The 15070-nt window shown below is 39.2% G+C and overlaps 1 protein-coding gene across 1 annotated transcript in view; it reads left to right on the top strand.

Annotated features, from left to right (window-relative positions):
* Nucleotides 1-15070, top strand: part of ABI3BP (ABI family member 3 binding protein) — a 237506-nt gene that overhangs the window by 137809 nt on the left and 84627 nt on the right. Inside the window, exons 15-21 of the mRNA XM_015410582.1 lie at nucleotides 1798-1875; nucleotides 2372-2446; nucleotides 3169-3240; nucleotides 6043-6114; nucleotides 6483-6557; nucleotides 7799-7873; nucleotides 11645-11722. Coding sequence (XP_015266068.1) covers nucleotides 1798-1875; nucleotides 2372-2446; nucleotides 3169-3240; nucleotides 6043-6114; nucleotides 6483-6557; nucleotides 7799-7873; nucleotides 11645-11722 — 525 coding nt within the window. The remainder of the gene's footprint in view (nucleotides 1-1797; nucleotides 1876-2371; nucleotides 2447-3168; nucleotides 3241-6042; nucleotides 6115-6482; nucleotides 6558-7798; nucleotides 7874-11644; nucleotides 11723-15070) is intronic.

Genomic DNA, 15070 nt, shown 5'->3' on the forward strand with positions numbered 1-15070 from the left:
TGTAGGCCAGCGGATGAGGAAGCCCCATTCAACCCAGTGAGTGATACCCCTGCAGGCCCCTTTCTGGAACTACAGCTCAATTAAACCTTATGGGGGAACATTTTAAACAAAGAACCACAGCCATCTTACAAACACAGGTAACTGCCATTTCGTTACACCAACCAACAGCCACTGAGGGGACAGTTAGTCCAACACAGGAGGCAAGCCGGAAAAGTGTCTTTGTCAAGAGAGAAAGCCATTTGCCAGTAATTCTGACAGGGCACAGTGGCTGAAGGGGGAGTGGGCGGGAAAGAGGAGCAGACCCAGCACCCGGCCAATGACACGTGAGTACTCTTGAGTGGCGGCTAATGGGCCAATGGCTGAGGGAGTGCATGGAATGTTGCCACTCCAAAACAGAATTATTATATAGAGAGATAGTAATTAAAACCTGGATCTGCCAACTGTTTTCTGACCACAGTACAGCCACTTTAAGCACTTTTGTATTTATGATTAATTTTTTTAGACTGCTTTCTCAAGAAAAGCTTTTGAGGAGATTTACAGATTAAAAACAAACTGTAATTGTAATAAACTTTGGTACAATTAACTGAAACAATATAATAAAATAGCAGTGTAAGATAGCTAGCCAGAGACAATAATTTGTCCTCCGTCCCCTAAAAATAACAGTGACTAAAAGTTCACTATAAAGTTTCAGTTTGAGCAACAGAAAGGTGCTAAAAGTTATAGCACAGCTGTAGTTGTTTTAAAAAGTCAGGACAAAACCCACCTACCTCCATCCAGTATCAACTAAATCAGCATCCAACATCCATAGATAACTGGGCAAAGAGGAAAGTTTGAACCTGGAAGTGAAAGATATGGTGCCTGGCAGATAATTACGGGGAGAGACATTTCACAAGAATAATTTACAGCAGAAAAGGCCATATGCCTAGTGACCATCCACCTCAGCTCTGAACTTGAGAGTACAGAGTAAGACTTCTCTTTACTATATGGTAGGGTTGTCAACCTCCAGGTTAGTGACCATCCACCTCAGCTCTAAACTTGAGATTACAGACTTCTCTTGACTATATGGTAGGGTTGTCAACCTCCAGGTGTGGCCTGGAAATCTTCTGGAATCACAACTGCTCTCCATACTGCACAAATCAATTCCTCTGGAGAAAATGGCTACTTTGGAGGGTGGACTCTGTGGCATAATACCCCTGTGAGGTTGCTTCCCTCCCCAAACCCTGCTCTCCTCCGGCTCCACCCCCAAATCTCCAGAATTTTTCCAGTCTGGAGCTAGTAACTCTACTATCTGGCCTCAGATTACTATCTTAATTGTCCCATCCATAGTAAGTCAGCCAATCTGATTTTAAGTGCTTTACTTTGGCAGAATGTGATCTCAGAAGTAAATGAGGCCTACAATGTGTTCTTTATTACAGTCTTACTTGTTGCTCGGTGCCACCTTAATTGAATGAGGTAACTTCAGCAAAGTTAGAAAACCTAAACTCCTATGCTTGGGAGTGCTTCAGCTAACAAGACAGTCCAAAATTATTACAGTGAAGGCAGGAAGGAACTAAGTAATGACCACCCATCATTTATTCAAATCGACATATGCTATAATGAAGGAAATCCTTAATAGTCTGTGATTTAAACAGATTACCTCATCTATAACACCTACTAAACTGGTAAATTTAAAAACAATGGATAATAATCAGAGAAATGCTTTAGTTTTTTTTCTTACAAGAAAAATAGTTTTCTTCATGCAACAACATTTTTTCTGGGTGTATTTTGGTTTCTTATACTTGTCAACATTTCTTCCAGCAGTCACAAATGAATCCATTCTGGAATCTCTCACACCTAAAACATCTAAGCCTCTTGACTGGCCAAGGGCAACAATGGGTAATGTTGTTTTTCACTGTGAATGGTCATATTACATTTATGTTTCATCAGAAACATTTCCATTCCATGTGAATCCATTTCTTCCAGAATATAATTACCATCCTTTCAGTACTGACCTTTATCATACCTCCTTCCTTCTTAAATTCTCACATTACCAAAAGCATTAAAACTTGTATTTTTCCGTGTAGAAACATGGCTCATTCTTACTTTAAGATTTGCATGGATTTCCCTATCATCATTTTCTTATCCATCATGTTCCACAGCTTTATTTGTAGAAATCATTATTGGAGCTATTTGTAGAAATCATCTTTGGAGCTCTAATATCTGTTTCACATCAATGCAAAATGATTTGATACCACTTCATCATCATCAGCTGTCTTTCCCATTCCATTTTGAACTTTTTTCTTCATCATGGCAAGTTTGTTGCATGTGCCGTTTGTTTAAAAATAATTTTGATCTTTATGGGATGTAAATAAAACCTTGATGATCTTTTCAGCGCCCTCTGAAACACTGCTTACTCCTTTTAAGTGGAAGCCTTCTGCCACGCCAGAAGGATGGCTTGTGAAACCTGGTAACGAAATATTCAATTTATCAATGCAGAAAGCATTTTCAAATCTATATAGTGTCTTGCTATGAAATAACTGGTTGATACCATAAACCTAAGTACAGTTACTTGACATAATACCATACCAATAAAATTTCTATATATGTTTTTCAAAGCAGCAAAAATTAAACTCATTTAATTATTGAGCAAGGGTTTGTTAATAAAATGCAAACATTTGATCTATATTGCAGTCATATGAAATTACATGTTGGTTTTATTGATATTACAAACAGGAATGAAATATGTGTGACCTACTGATTTTAATAATCCTATTCATTTTCAGCTCTTTTTACTTTCAGAATTATATTAGTTTGTTTTCTGAAACTAGATTTCTCATGAAAAAGAAACACCAGTCTGAGTTTTTTAATCATGCAATTGAGATGGGATGTGTATGTATGTGTGAGAGAGTGTATGTGATTCCCTTTTCCTAGCTTTTGTCAAAAGGATAGCGTGCTGATTTCAACTTTGTTCATGAGAAATAATGAACACATGTCCTGTGTGCAGTAAGTCTGGTATTATGGACCTACTTACCTTGAGTTTCAAGACTTTTTATTCACAGCTTCTCTAATTATATATGTTTAAGATTTTGAAATAAATAAGAAATATTTCAGATGTCTGTTTTACAGTCTCAGAATGGTGACACAGTTATATTTGTCTTTTTCCATTCAGTGTTTGATTTTTTTTTCTAGCTTCTAAATCACCATCGGAACAGAATACACCTAAAACCTCTAGGATTACTGAACAGTTAAAAACTACTCCAGGTAACATAAATTTCCTGGAAAAGTTGTATAGCATGAGGAAGCTCCATCCTTGAGGATCTATTTAAGTCTGACAATGCAAAGAAAAAAATCTTCACATTGCATTCAAGGTCAAAGCATTAATTCTTCAGTCTTGAAATCTTCTTTGTTGTAAAGCAAACATGCCCATTGGAATTAAATTGTATGGGGGGAAATTTCAGTATCTGCTCTTTGATCAATCTAACCATGAATTTGTGTGCAAAAGCAGATACAAAATGTGTTTGCTGTTTTCATTAGGAAAAATATATACTGTATTCATAACCTATTCAAAAATATCACAACTTGTTGGGGAAAAAGCAAAGGGAAATGGAGTAAAGAGGTAATTGAGTAAAAATATATATATTTCAAAAGGCCTTTTTATACATCTAGGAGCTGCGGTGGCTCAAGTGGTTAAGATGCTGAACTGCAGGCTGTGGAAGGTCAGTAGTTCAGCAGTTCAAGACCCGAGTTGCCACATGACGGAGTGAGCTCCCATCTCTAGTTCCAGCTCCTGCCAACCTAGCAGTTCGAAAGCAAGAAATTACAAGTAGATAAATAGGTACCACTACAGTGGGAAGGTAACAGTGTTCCATGCGCCTTGGTTTTAGTCATGCTGGCCACATGACCACGGAAATGTCTTCAGACAGCGCTGGCTCTTCGGCTTTGAAACGGAATGAGCACCGCAACCCTAGAGTCGGATTCGACTGGCTTTTGAGCAAGGGAACCTTTACCTTTACTTTACCTTTTATACAACTAGAAATTATTCTTAAATTTCTTTTTAATAGTTAAACTATCTTGTATCTTATGGCATTGAATATTGACAATAATTTCCACTCATGGAACAGTGGACCATTTTTGCTGATTCCTCTCCTACTATATACCCTCAATTTGCCCCTCGTGCTATTCCTTTGCTTCTTAGACCTGCATTTTGGGGGAAATCTGTGGTTCACAGCAGGAGGGGGAAGATAATAAAATTGTATTCCATTACCATTACCTTCTATTACCACTACCTTCTATTAACATAAATTATCGCTTAGATCCAACTCATGACCTAGAAGATTTCTTATTAACTATTTATACAGTGAATTCATGTTTACTTGCCTGGGTTTCCTATGACTCATTGTATACTTAATATGTTAATACCAGAAAACAGGTAGGAAATACTTCTAAGATATTGTACGCTTACTTGTGTATTTGCTAGTAAAATGTTGTAACTTTCATACTAGAGCAAAGGGAGATAGAACTATGGATTTTATTCAGTCAATCATGAGCAGAAATCCACTGGAATAAAACTTTCCCATCTCCCCCTTCCTCCAAAGCCCACTGTGCTCCCAATACTGCCCCTTGGGTTCAAAGAATCCCCAAGAACTGTGAAGCAGAAAGGAGGAATCAGCAAAAATCTCAACCCATTCCAGTTGAATTATAGAAAACAACCATTGGATGTAATCAATTAAGATTTGTTTTAAAAGCTACAATAAGGCCCCGGTCACCCAAAGATTTTGCCGCACGAAAGGCACGAATGTCGGGTGGATTTTTGGGCACGATCACACCGCAACATCTGGGAAGCGTAGCGCACCCGTGGCCAACCCATGGCATCCCGCTGAAGATGCAGAGTTAAAAAATACCAAGAAAAGTGCACTATTATCCGGAAGATGCGTGGCACAGGCGGGTGTCTGATCGCGGGAGCACTAGTATCCCATGGCATCTGGCACCCGTCTACATCCTGTCGCAAACTGGATGTTTTTCGTAAGCGCATGCACACAAACATGAAACTGAAAGCAGTGCTGCTCCTCGGAACTGTGCATGCACACAAATGCGAAACGCTTGTGTGATCGCGCCGTGCCGCTTCTTTGCCACACTGCAGCATCGCCATGTGATTGCCAGCTAACAGCCTAAGCACGGAGACTTGAGGAACCGTGTGATTGGGCTACCGTGCTTTATTTTGCTCCAGGGCGAACAGCCACGCCTCCCCCCCGTTATCTGGCCCGTGTGACCGGGGCCTAAGTTTTGCTTTACTGAGTTTCAGTTCTGACCTAATAGGAGCAACAACACAATCAACTATCATGAGTTCAGCTCAAAATGCAATCTATATTTGTTTAATGATGATAACTACATAACCTATACATACCACTTAGAGCAGGGCTCCCCAACCTTTTTGAGCTTTGGAAGTCTGAAAGGGGGTATGGGCACAATTACAAAATGACTACTGCAGGAGGCAGAACCAACCACAAAATATCCGGGTGATGTTATGCATAGCTCTAATAGTAACCCTTCAGTATTTCAGGAAAAAAGCTCTGCTTCCTAGGATGCCTTTCAAAATGAGCATTGCACTGTCAATCAGATTTTCAATGACCAGTTAGAAGCCTTCCACTTGACCCCATCTACTTTGTAAAAGCACTTGGTGGGTGCCAGGGAAGAAGTTGATGGGCACCATGAGCACCATATTGGGTACCCTTGACTTCAAGTATTGACAGCACTTCACATTCATTATATTGGTAGGCTTTACCGCAACTTTGTACTTTAGGTCACAGTTACCATTATATGAAAGGAGGAATTCTAAGTCTGAGAACAGTACCTCTTCTAAGGACACCTAGTCAGTTTTTGGCAAAAGGTTGATGAACATATTTTTGTTGTCTGATATTTTAAAATGTTTCTTTTTTTCAACTGACTTACTATTTTTGCAAAATTTGTTATTACTTGTCCACTTTAGCTAATATGATTCTGTTCCTAGGAAGAAAAAAAAGACAGTAAGAAGCAAAAATCTATAATACCGCCTGTGTCTTTCAGCTCTGCCGGAAACAAAATTTGTTCCTTCTACATCTAAACCTGCCCAACCCAAAATGCCAGAATCTAAGCCTGGTAATTACGTTTCATGTCCAGGTTTATAACTATTATTATTTTTGTAATTCACACATTTTGTTAACATAGCCTGTATTTAAAAGCTATGTTGCTTCTCTCTGAAGAAATACAAAACCTAACTCTACTTAATTATTTGTGGCTTTGACTTCTTTTCTATTTTACCTCAAACATTAAAAAAGAATTCAGTAAAAAAATTCTATTAAAAACATTCTGGGAATCTAAAAGAAACCAGTTTTTATATTCTTTCTATTTGTAATCCTATTGTGATGCTTAGTAATGAAAATAGGTCTCGGGTTAATAATCTTTTATGTAGAAGTATCTGTTTCCCACAAGATTTATTGTTGATTGTTTTCTCTCTTTTTTATCAGCAGAAAACGAACCTCAATGGGAAACCACCACACCTAAAATTTATAAAACCCCTGAATTACCAAGAACAACACTGGGTAATGGTTAATTAGGTTATCATGAAACCACAGGGAGACATTGTAGTAAAATATCTGTTCATTTATTGCCATGAATCCAACCATATGCTTCTGTCTTCAGGAAAGAAGACAACAATCTCCATCCATCCAACTGCAGACCACAACTTTGGCCTTTTTGCTATTCATAATCATACAGGTCTGCTAATTCCGGCCCTGACCTGAGTAGCCCAGGCAAGCCTGATCTTGTCAGATCTCAGAAGCTAAGCAGGGTCAGATGGGAGACTTTCTTGGAATACCAGCAGTCAGGAGGCGGGGGCAGGCTTTATTTAGCCACCTCTCTGAATAACCTCCAGGCCCTCAGTAGGGGTCAGTCACCATAGGTCACCAGGACTTCCAGGTGCATACACACACTCTCTCTCTCTCTCTCTCTCACACACACACACACATGAAAAATACAAAAAAAAACCCTCTACCTATAAGTGTCTACTAATTCCCAGGGCCACAGAGGGTTGAGGAAGTGGGAATGTCCTGCTCCACAAGATGCTTGGAGATATGCCAGTAATTCCAAAGGTCACTACTCTGTGGGTAATAGAGTTTGTGGCCTGGAACTGGAGTTCCTGTGAGTCAGGTGTAGAACAGAATCAGGTTCTCTACTCCTATCTTACTTTTCTGTGCTGCTGCCTGGTACTAATGGGAAGACAGAGGAACCAACTTTATTGTACTGTGTTTTAAGATGGCACTGTCTCATGATTTGGACTTGATTTGAGGTACAGTTGCAAAAAAGGTTAACCACCACTGATCCTTTCTTTTTTCTTTGAAAATGGTTGTAGTAATTAGATCATACAGTGGCTATGTTCTCACAATCCTGTTCAGAGCCAAATTAGAGGAGACAGTAGAAATTTCATGATTGGCTCTCCTGTGATATTTTAAAAGTTGAAAATCATGGTGGATCCCAAATTGGATTAGCAATCTGGAACCTGTGTGTATGTGATGCTTTCTCTTGTAGCATTTGCTATCACATCCCTCAGTCATAACTGCTGTATGGTCCTTAGCAGAAAACATACAAGCCCTGTAGGTTGTCCACTTGGGATACTTTCACAATTCTAGAATTAGGTGTACACAAAATAACAGCTGTTAAAAAACTCCCATTTATTTTACAAATGTTTGCAGAGCAGCAAATCCCAATAGATTTGTATGTTTTGGTGCCAACTAATGTTGTCTTGGACACTTACAAATGGCATTTTCATTTGTATTCCTTTCAGCTCCCAGTAAAACAAAAATCACTGTTTCCAAACCCCAAATCCTTCCCCATCTGGAAGAGCCAAAGATTGTACCGGGTAATTACTATGTACTTTCCTATAACTATTTTGTTCCGCAGCAGGGACCGGGCTTTCTTCTGACTGCTTTGGATAGACATTCATAAAACCACAGCATATGTTGTTCACATGTACTGTTTTCTTATGTAATCTAAAAACACATGATATAAATCATACATAATCACGAGTAATATTTGAAAACAAACTTCTGTGATTAAAAACATGACTTCTAATAGTCCAATGAGATTCCACTAATATATCGCTCCTCGTGTTTTTAATTTTATGAGCTGAATTATAATATTGTGTGAGGTAATTAGTCATTCTTTAAATATGGCTCATGTTTCATGTTAAAATTAGTAGGATGTTCTGGCTTATCACAACTAGCAAAAAATAATAGTGTGGATTAAATTATGAAAATATTTGAAATACCAACAGAAACTGGGGTTAAAATAAATTTCAGATAGATTTTCAGTTTTTCTCATTCCATGCAAATATTTCTGATCTAAACAAAAACTGTTACCATTTTTATTTTCATACTAACCCAATTCACAATTATTTATATAAAACTAAACAGAATTATATAGTATTCCTTTCCTTTTCATAACATTTTTCATATGTAAGTTTGGTTAAGCCTCAGATAAATAGTTCAATTTCCCCAAGTTCTTAAAAGTTGAAACACATTAAATTGGAAGTGCCAGCTTCTTCATCCTGGGAAGGCAGACCTTCCATGACCAAGCCGTTAGATCTGTCTCCCATGTAGCTGCAGCATCTCCTTTCTCTTCTTTCCAAATCCTTAATTACTGTCATCCCCCCTTTCCCAATTCCCAACATCAAGACGTCAGTAGGTATCCTTCCCAATGTGAAGTTGTGGTATTCCTTAGAAACCTGTGCCAAACTGGATGTGGTATAAAAGATGCATAGCATTTCCAATATAAGAGAGGAGGGATCGGAAAAGATTTTGTCATGTGCCAAATGAAGCTCAAGGACTTCAGACTGAACATGGAGAATTCACTCCCAAATTCTTTGTATTTCATTTGTTTAATTTAATTTAATTTTAGTTTAGTGTTAGTTTCCTGTTTTATCAGTGGATGGTAAAAAGCAAATCTGGATAAAGGATCCCATTCCCTTTTCAATACATTTTCTGAATAAGTGATCTGTATTCTGAAAGCTGCCCTGACCTGGATGGCCCAGGCTAGCATGATCTCATCAGATCTTAGAAGCTAAGCGGGGTCAGCCCTGATTAGTATTTGGAAGTCCAGGATCATGATGCAAGGTAGGCAATGGCAAACCACCTCTGAGGTCCTTTCCGCATTTGGATCTCGTCCCTGGTTTTATCAGAGTTCAACTCATGACACAATACCTTGCATTTATCCCTGGTTATAACAGCATCCGTTTATCCCGGGATAAGTGTGGGGCAAAACCGGGGTGACCTCAATGTAATGTGGAGACAAAAAATACCCCAAGATAATTACAGGGGTGAACTCGAGTGTAGTGTAGAATGTAAAAATGCCCCTAGATAATTACAGTGGTGAACTCGTGTATAGTGTAGAATGTATGTTCGGGGTTGAACCAGGATTTAAGGTCTAGTGCGGAATGTCTTTTGCCTGAAAACCCTATGAGGTCATCATAAGTTGGCTGTGAGTTAATGGCAGTTTCCAGCACCATCACTCTAAGATATAGCTTCAAGGCTTAGTGAAGGGCAGCACAGACATGTATAGATTCTTGGTAGGCATCTAGATGCAGATGGGCAGTACAAGCAGTGATATCACACCATCACTCTAAAGCTATGAGCACCAATAAAATATAGCTTCAAGGCTTAGTGAAGGGACAGCACAGACATGTATAGTTTCTTGGTAGGTATCTATATGCAGATGGGCAGTACAAGCAGTGATATCTTCTGAAAGGATGAAGTGAGAGAGAAGATGTAAAATATGGAAAATATTTATATCCCACTAGTGAACTTTCCCTTGATTAGAGTTCAGTTTTGCTGTCTGTGCAGCACATCTGAAAAAGTTATGCATGCCCTGATAGTGCCTTATAGTTGCTTAGCCATTATATTGAAATGAGAGGGCACAGATGTACCTTTTGCAATATAAGCTGATAGCTTCATGTTTATTTTATTCATATTTTTCTAGAGTTCTAGGAAGGCTATAAATTTTCAATAACTCTGAGGGGAATATTTGAGTATAAAAACAATGAGACATCCTGCTTAAATGGTTGCCATGTGTTTGTTATTGGTGAGCAGTCTAGTATCCTGTCTTCTTGAGGCGGTGGTATTTTTCCAGTGAAAAAATGATGCAGGGTGGAGGATTTAAACCCATGTTTGCCCAGCACTGCAGCCACATCAGATGAATTTGTCCCCTTGTAGCTATTCGTTTAGAAAAAAAATGAGTTAGGAAATCCAGTCACGGACTTACAATAAGTATGTAGTTTGACCCACAACCATGTTATTGTCTCCATACTCTAATGTTTTGTAGAATGGCAAATTCCAATTTAGAAGTGAGAGAGAACATGTAAAATATGGACAATATTTATATCCCACTAGTGAACTTTCACTTGATTAGAGTTCAGTTTTGCTGTCTGTGCAGCACATCTGAAAAAGTTATGCATGCCCTGATAGATAGTGCCTTATAGTTGCTTAGCCATTATATTGAAATGAGAGGGCTGATAGCTTCATGTTTATTTTATTCATATTTTTCTAGAGTTCTAGGAAGGCTATAAATTTTCAATAACTCTGAGGGGAATATTTGAGTATAAAAATAATGAGACATTCTGCTTAAATGGTTGCCATGTGTTAGTTATTGGTGAGCAGTCTAGCATAATTTGTGATACTTGATTAGAGCATAATTTCTTAGAGGACATGCTACCCCCATGCTACCCACCCAAATACAGAACTGCAGTATCAGCTTGGGGAAGAAAATACTGTTGAACTTGTGTTAGATACATTATTCCCTTGTATACCGTGTGCCTTGTGCAGGCACGAGCCTTAGGACACCAGATTGACAGAGTGTACATCTTCGAACAGATTCTGACAAGCTGATGTATTACTTTTGCTTCCTTCAGACAGTTATATCAGCTGGTTCTGTATTTTAAATATACTGCACACAATTTTACTCTACTGTCCTCAAAGTCCATTTTAAGAAACATCCTGCAGTGGTCTTTCACCTCTAAACATATGAAATATTGCAAATGAAACTTTTAATGTCACAAATCACGAGATTTGTCTTTCATTCTTAAGGTACACTGTCAATGCAAGCTTAATTTTTCCATTGGTGCTTGTACCATAATAAATTTGTTTGAATCAAGCTATAGGATTGTAGCTATAAAAGGTGATGACCTTTTACTGTTTGTAGTCCATCTTAAGGATAAATCAACTTTTCCATTGCATATTTGTTATTGTATCTCCCAGCATGTTTTTTTTTAAACTAGAAGAGCTATCATGTTGGTGTTATAATGGTGAGAAGGGAGAGATTAACTTTCTACCCCTGTGCATTTTTCTTGTTAACCCCCCCCTCCCCTCCACTACAAGTAGCGTTGGTAGGAAAAGAAGACAGGCATCCTGTCTTCTTGGGGCGGTGGTATTTTTCCAGTGAAAAAATGAAGAGTATAAGCTTTTGAGAGTCAAAACTCATTTCATCGGATACCAGATTGCTATCATATTTATGATAAAGTAGACACTCCAAAAATGATATGCCATTAGCTAAGAACATGCTACATTCTTGGAATTCTAAGTTAACAATCCTGAGCTCTAATTGTTCTTCCTCTGTCTCAAAATAATATCCTTTACTCCAGCAGTTACCACCAAATTGATTCCAGTTCCTGTCACTACTAAGGTGTCTCACATTGCTGAACATCCAGTGACAACAATGGGTAATGTCTTTTTCTTCTGTTAATTGTCACCACTCTGGTTTTTTTTCTCTTTTCATCTACTACAGGGAAACATCACTAACTACAGGTGTATTTTATGCCACAATATTTGTAATTAGTATTTTACTAACCTTTTAATACTGAAGTTAATATTCCACTATCATATCATCCTTCACTTCTCTTTGTAGGGATATGGTTCCAGTGTATCACTTGATAAATGTGAAACCATACAAAGATTGACATATCTTACAACTCCGTGACACTAGGACAACCCATGGGACTATAGTGGGAGACCTCCCACTCCTTGACCTCCACTTCTGCTCCACTGCTGCTCAGTGCAGCAGCCAGAGAAACTGGGACAAAAAAGTCATATCGCAGTGACACTGCAACATTGCTTCTAGTCACATAACCAGAAGTGATGTCACACATTACAGCAGATGTTCTAGCAATTGTTAGAGTATCCCCAGTGGCTTCTTGTTATGTGACTGGCAGTGACATTGCTGCATTGTGTAGCATCACATGACACTGTGCAATGCTCAGCCCCTCCCACAAAAGTTCTATGGATGGTTGTTAGCCCTCTGCTAATAACTCTACATAACACTCAATGACTGTCGTGTGCTTTCTTTCTTATGAGTAAAAATTATGACCACTAAAGCCTGGGTACCAATCAGCCTGTAACATAGGTGCCACAGGTGGCATATGCAGCAGACATAGGATAGGAAGTCACATTGACCTGATTGGTGAGGCCTACACTCCTGCTGTGTCTTGAACCACTGCCTGCTTAGCTCTGTAGACTAGAGGAAAACCACACCCATCATGAACTTCAGTTCGCAAATCATGAAAAGGGCAAAATCCATGATGAATTTTGCTTTGTGGTTCAGTTCATGCCCATCCCTATTAGCATCCTCATCCCACTGTCCCAGCCACCTTTATAAATTGCCCCAGCTGCCAAATCCTCTGTTATATTAGCTTCTATAATACTTGCATCCACAGCCAGCAGCAATATGTAAACCAACTGTGAGAATTTGTAAGTTCCATTTCTTAAATTATTGTAATTCTCAAAATAAGTAAGGATACACTGTTCTTATTGTATTTCCTTTCATACTAAGTTATAAACAAATGTCTTTTTAAATATAATATTTAACTAACACAAAACTGTTACAGAAGACTGCTCTGGAATCCAGGAATCTTCCATAATTAAGTTAGACTGTAGATGGATTAAATCAACTGATTATTGAAACCAGACAGGATAAAAGTTTATGTACCATGAAGGTTAAACAGATGATTTGACTAGAAAAGTCTGAATAGGCTCTAAATAGTATTGAGTCTTGTTGCTAGACAGTCGGATGGAATACTTCCACTTGCTAAAGGAAGAGGACAGCTTAGGGAGAAGAGCTGTAGCAAAACCGTTTTGTCCTGGTTCTCAAACAAAGAATCAGACCTGGAAAAGACCCTGTCTATTAAACTAGTTTTGAATACATGATACATTTGATAAGCCTACCTATTTATAGGTATTTTATTTTGTGATTTTATTATTATTGTATTGTTTTAATCTTGTTTTTTTTAATTGGCTTTAATTGTTATTATATATATTGATGGAACCCACCCTGAGCCTGCTTGCGGGGACGGTGGGATACAAGTCCAATAAAATAAATAAATAAATAACATTATAGGAATGGGCACAAACCAGCTCATGAACTAAAGTTTGTGATGAATTTTGACTGATTTGTGGTTCACAAACTGAAGTTCGTGGCAGGCCAACCAGCATGAACTTTCCATGAATTTTCAAGCCGTTTGTGGTGATTTGTGAATGGATACATTTCCAGACAGACTGTCTCTTCTCAAACAAAATGGTTACCAAATTTCAAAGCAATTTCAAAGCAACGGGGGGGGGGAGAGAATTCTCCAGTCTTGGAAACATTAATAGGTTCCCTGTCTGTTTGATGTGTGTAGCTTGCACCTTTGAACCTGCAGTTGACATTTTCCCCAAAAGCACTTTCCTGGGGTAGGGCTGCCAAGTGGGGGCAGGGAGCAGGTAAACCCCCACTTTGGAGGCCTGATTTCCGCCGCAGCAGAATTGGGCCCCGGGGGGAACCCCGCCCCCCGAAGCACAGCATGGCTGCGTCACAGGAAGTGACGCAACCACGTAGATCACGTTGGGGGTATGGCCCCAATCGTCCGAGGGAAAACTCTATGGTTTTCCCTCCAACGATTGGGGCCATGCCCCCAACATGCTCTACATTGTGCATCACTTTCTGTAATGTTCTGGCGGCATGCACGCTTCCCTCGGCAGCTCCCGGACCCCGGCAACGCTCCCCCCGCTGGTGAGTCCAATCGACTTGGCAACCCTATCCTGGGGGCATCTTCTTTGGGGGGGCATATCTTGGAGGGCATGTAGAGGAGCATCAGGGGGAGGTCCCCTGCAAGTTTGATGTTTCTAGGTTGCACAGGGAGTCTATAGACTCCTGAACCTGCCCCTGTCAAAATTACCACCTGTCATTTCTCAAGAAAGCGCTTTCCTAGGGGCATATATCCAATCCTCACCAAACTTGGAGGACAGGTAGAGGAGAGTCAGCTGGTGTCTCTAGCTTACCAGGAAGAGTATTTTACTGCATCATGAATATCACAAATCGAACTGGTTCATTTACCAGCTAAAAGTTCATGATAGTTCAAGGTTTGCGAATCGGGCGTGCTATGACCCATGAACCAAACTGAACTGCATTTTCCCAGTTTGTGACTATTCCTATTTATTTATATGCCACTTTTCCACTGTACAGTGTAGGCAATAGTATACAATCAATAAATATAAATATATAAAATTAGTAACAATGAAATAAGAGCATCCAGAACAAATAAAACAATAAAGCAATTTAAAAAACAGTAGATAAAACCAAAATAAACAACTTCATTCCACAAAAGTGGAATGAAGCCAGGGAGGCACCAGTAAAAAGACTATATCTCTCATGCCAAGAATATCTCTTAAGGCAGAGGGGCACCAGACAGGGTTTGTGATGATGAACATAGGGCCTGAGTAAGATTATATGAGAGCAAGTAGTCCTTTAATTAAGAGTGCATCTATTGACCATCAGCAGTAGGAGGTCTTCCTGCCCTGTGAAGATCAGAAGACTCAGGTATGGAGCTGGAGGAGAGGGTAAATATTAATTGTAAACTAAGATTTGAAAAAGATACTGTGAGACTGCAGTTGGCCTTAGACACTGAAAGTGGTCGCTGAAGCTGAAGGAAGGTGAAAAAGGTTTGCATAACATCTGACATTCCCAGAAATAGGAAGATTTAAGAGAGATTTGGACATGAAGGGAGAGTGGCAAGCTCCAATGGCCCTATATCCACTGC

This window comes from Gekko japonicus, unplaced genomic scaffold, assembly GCF_001447785.1.
Source record: "Gekko japonicus isolate JY-2015 unplaced genomic scaffold, Gekko_japonicus_V1.1 scaffold241, whole genome shotgun sequence".
Taxonomy (NCBI): domain Eukaryota; kingdom Metazoa; phylum Chordata; class Lepidosauria; order Squamata; family Gekkonidae; genus Gekko; species Gekko japonicus.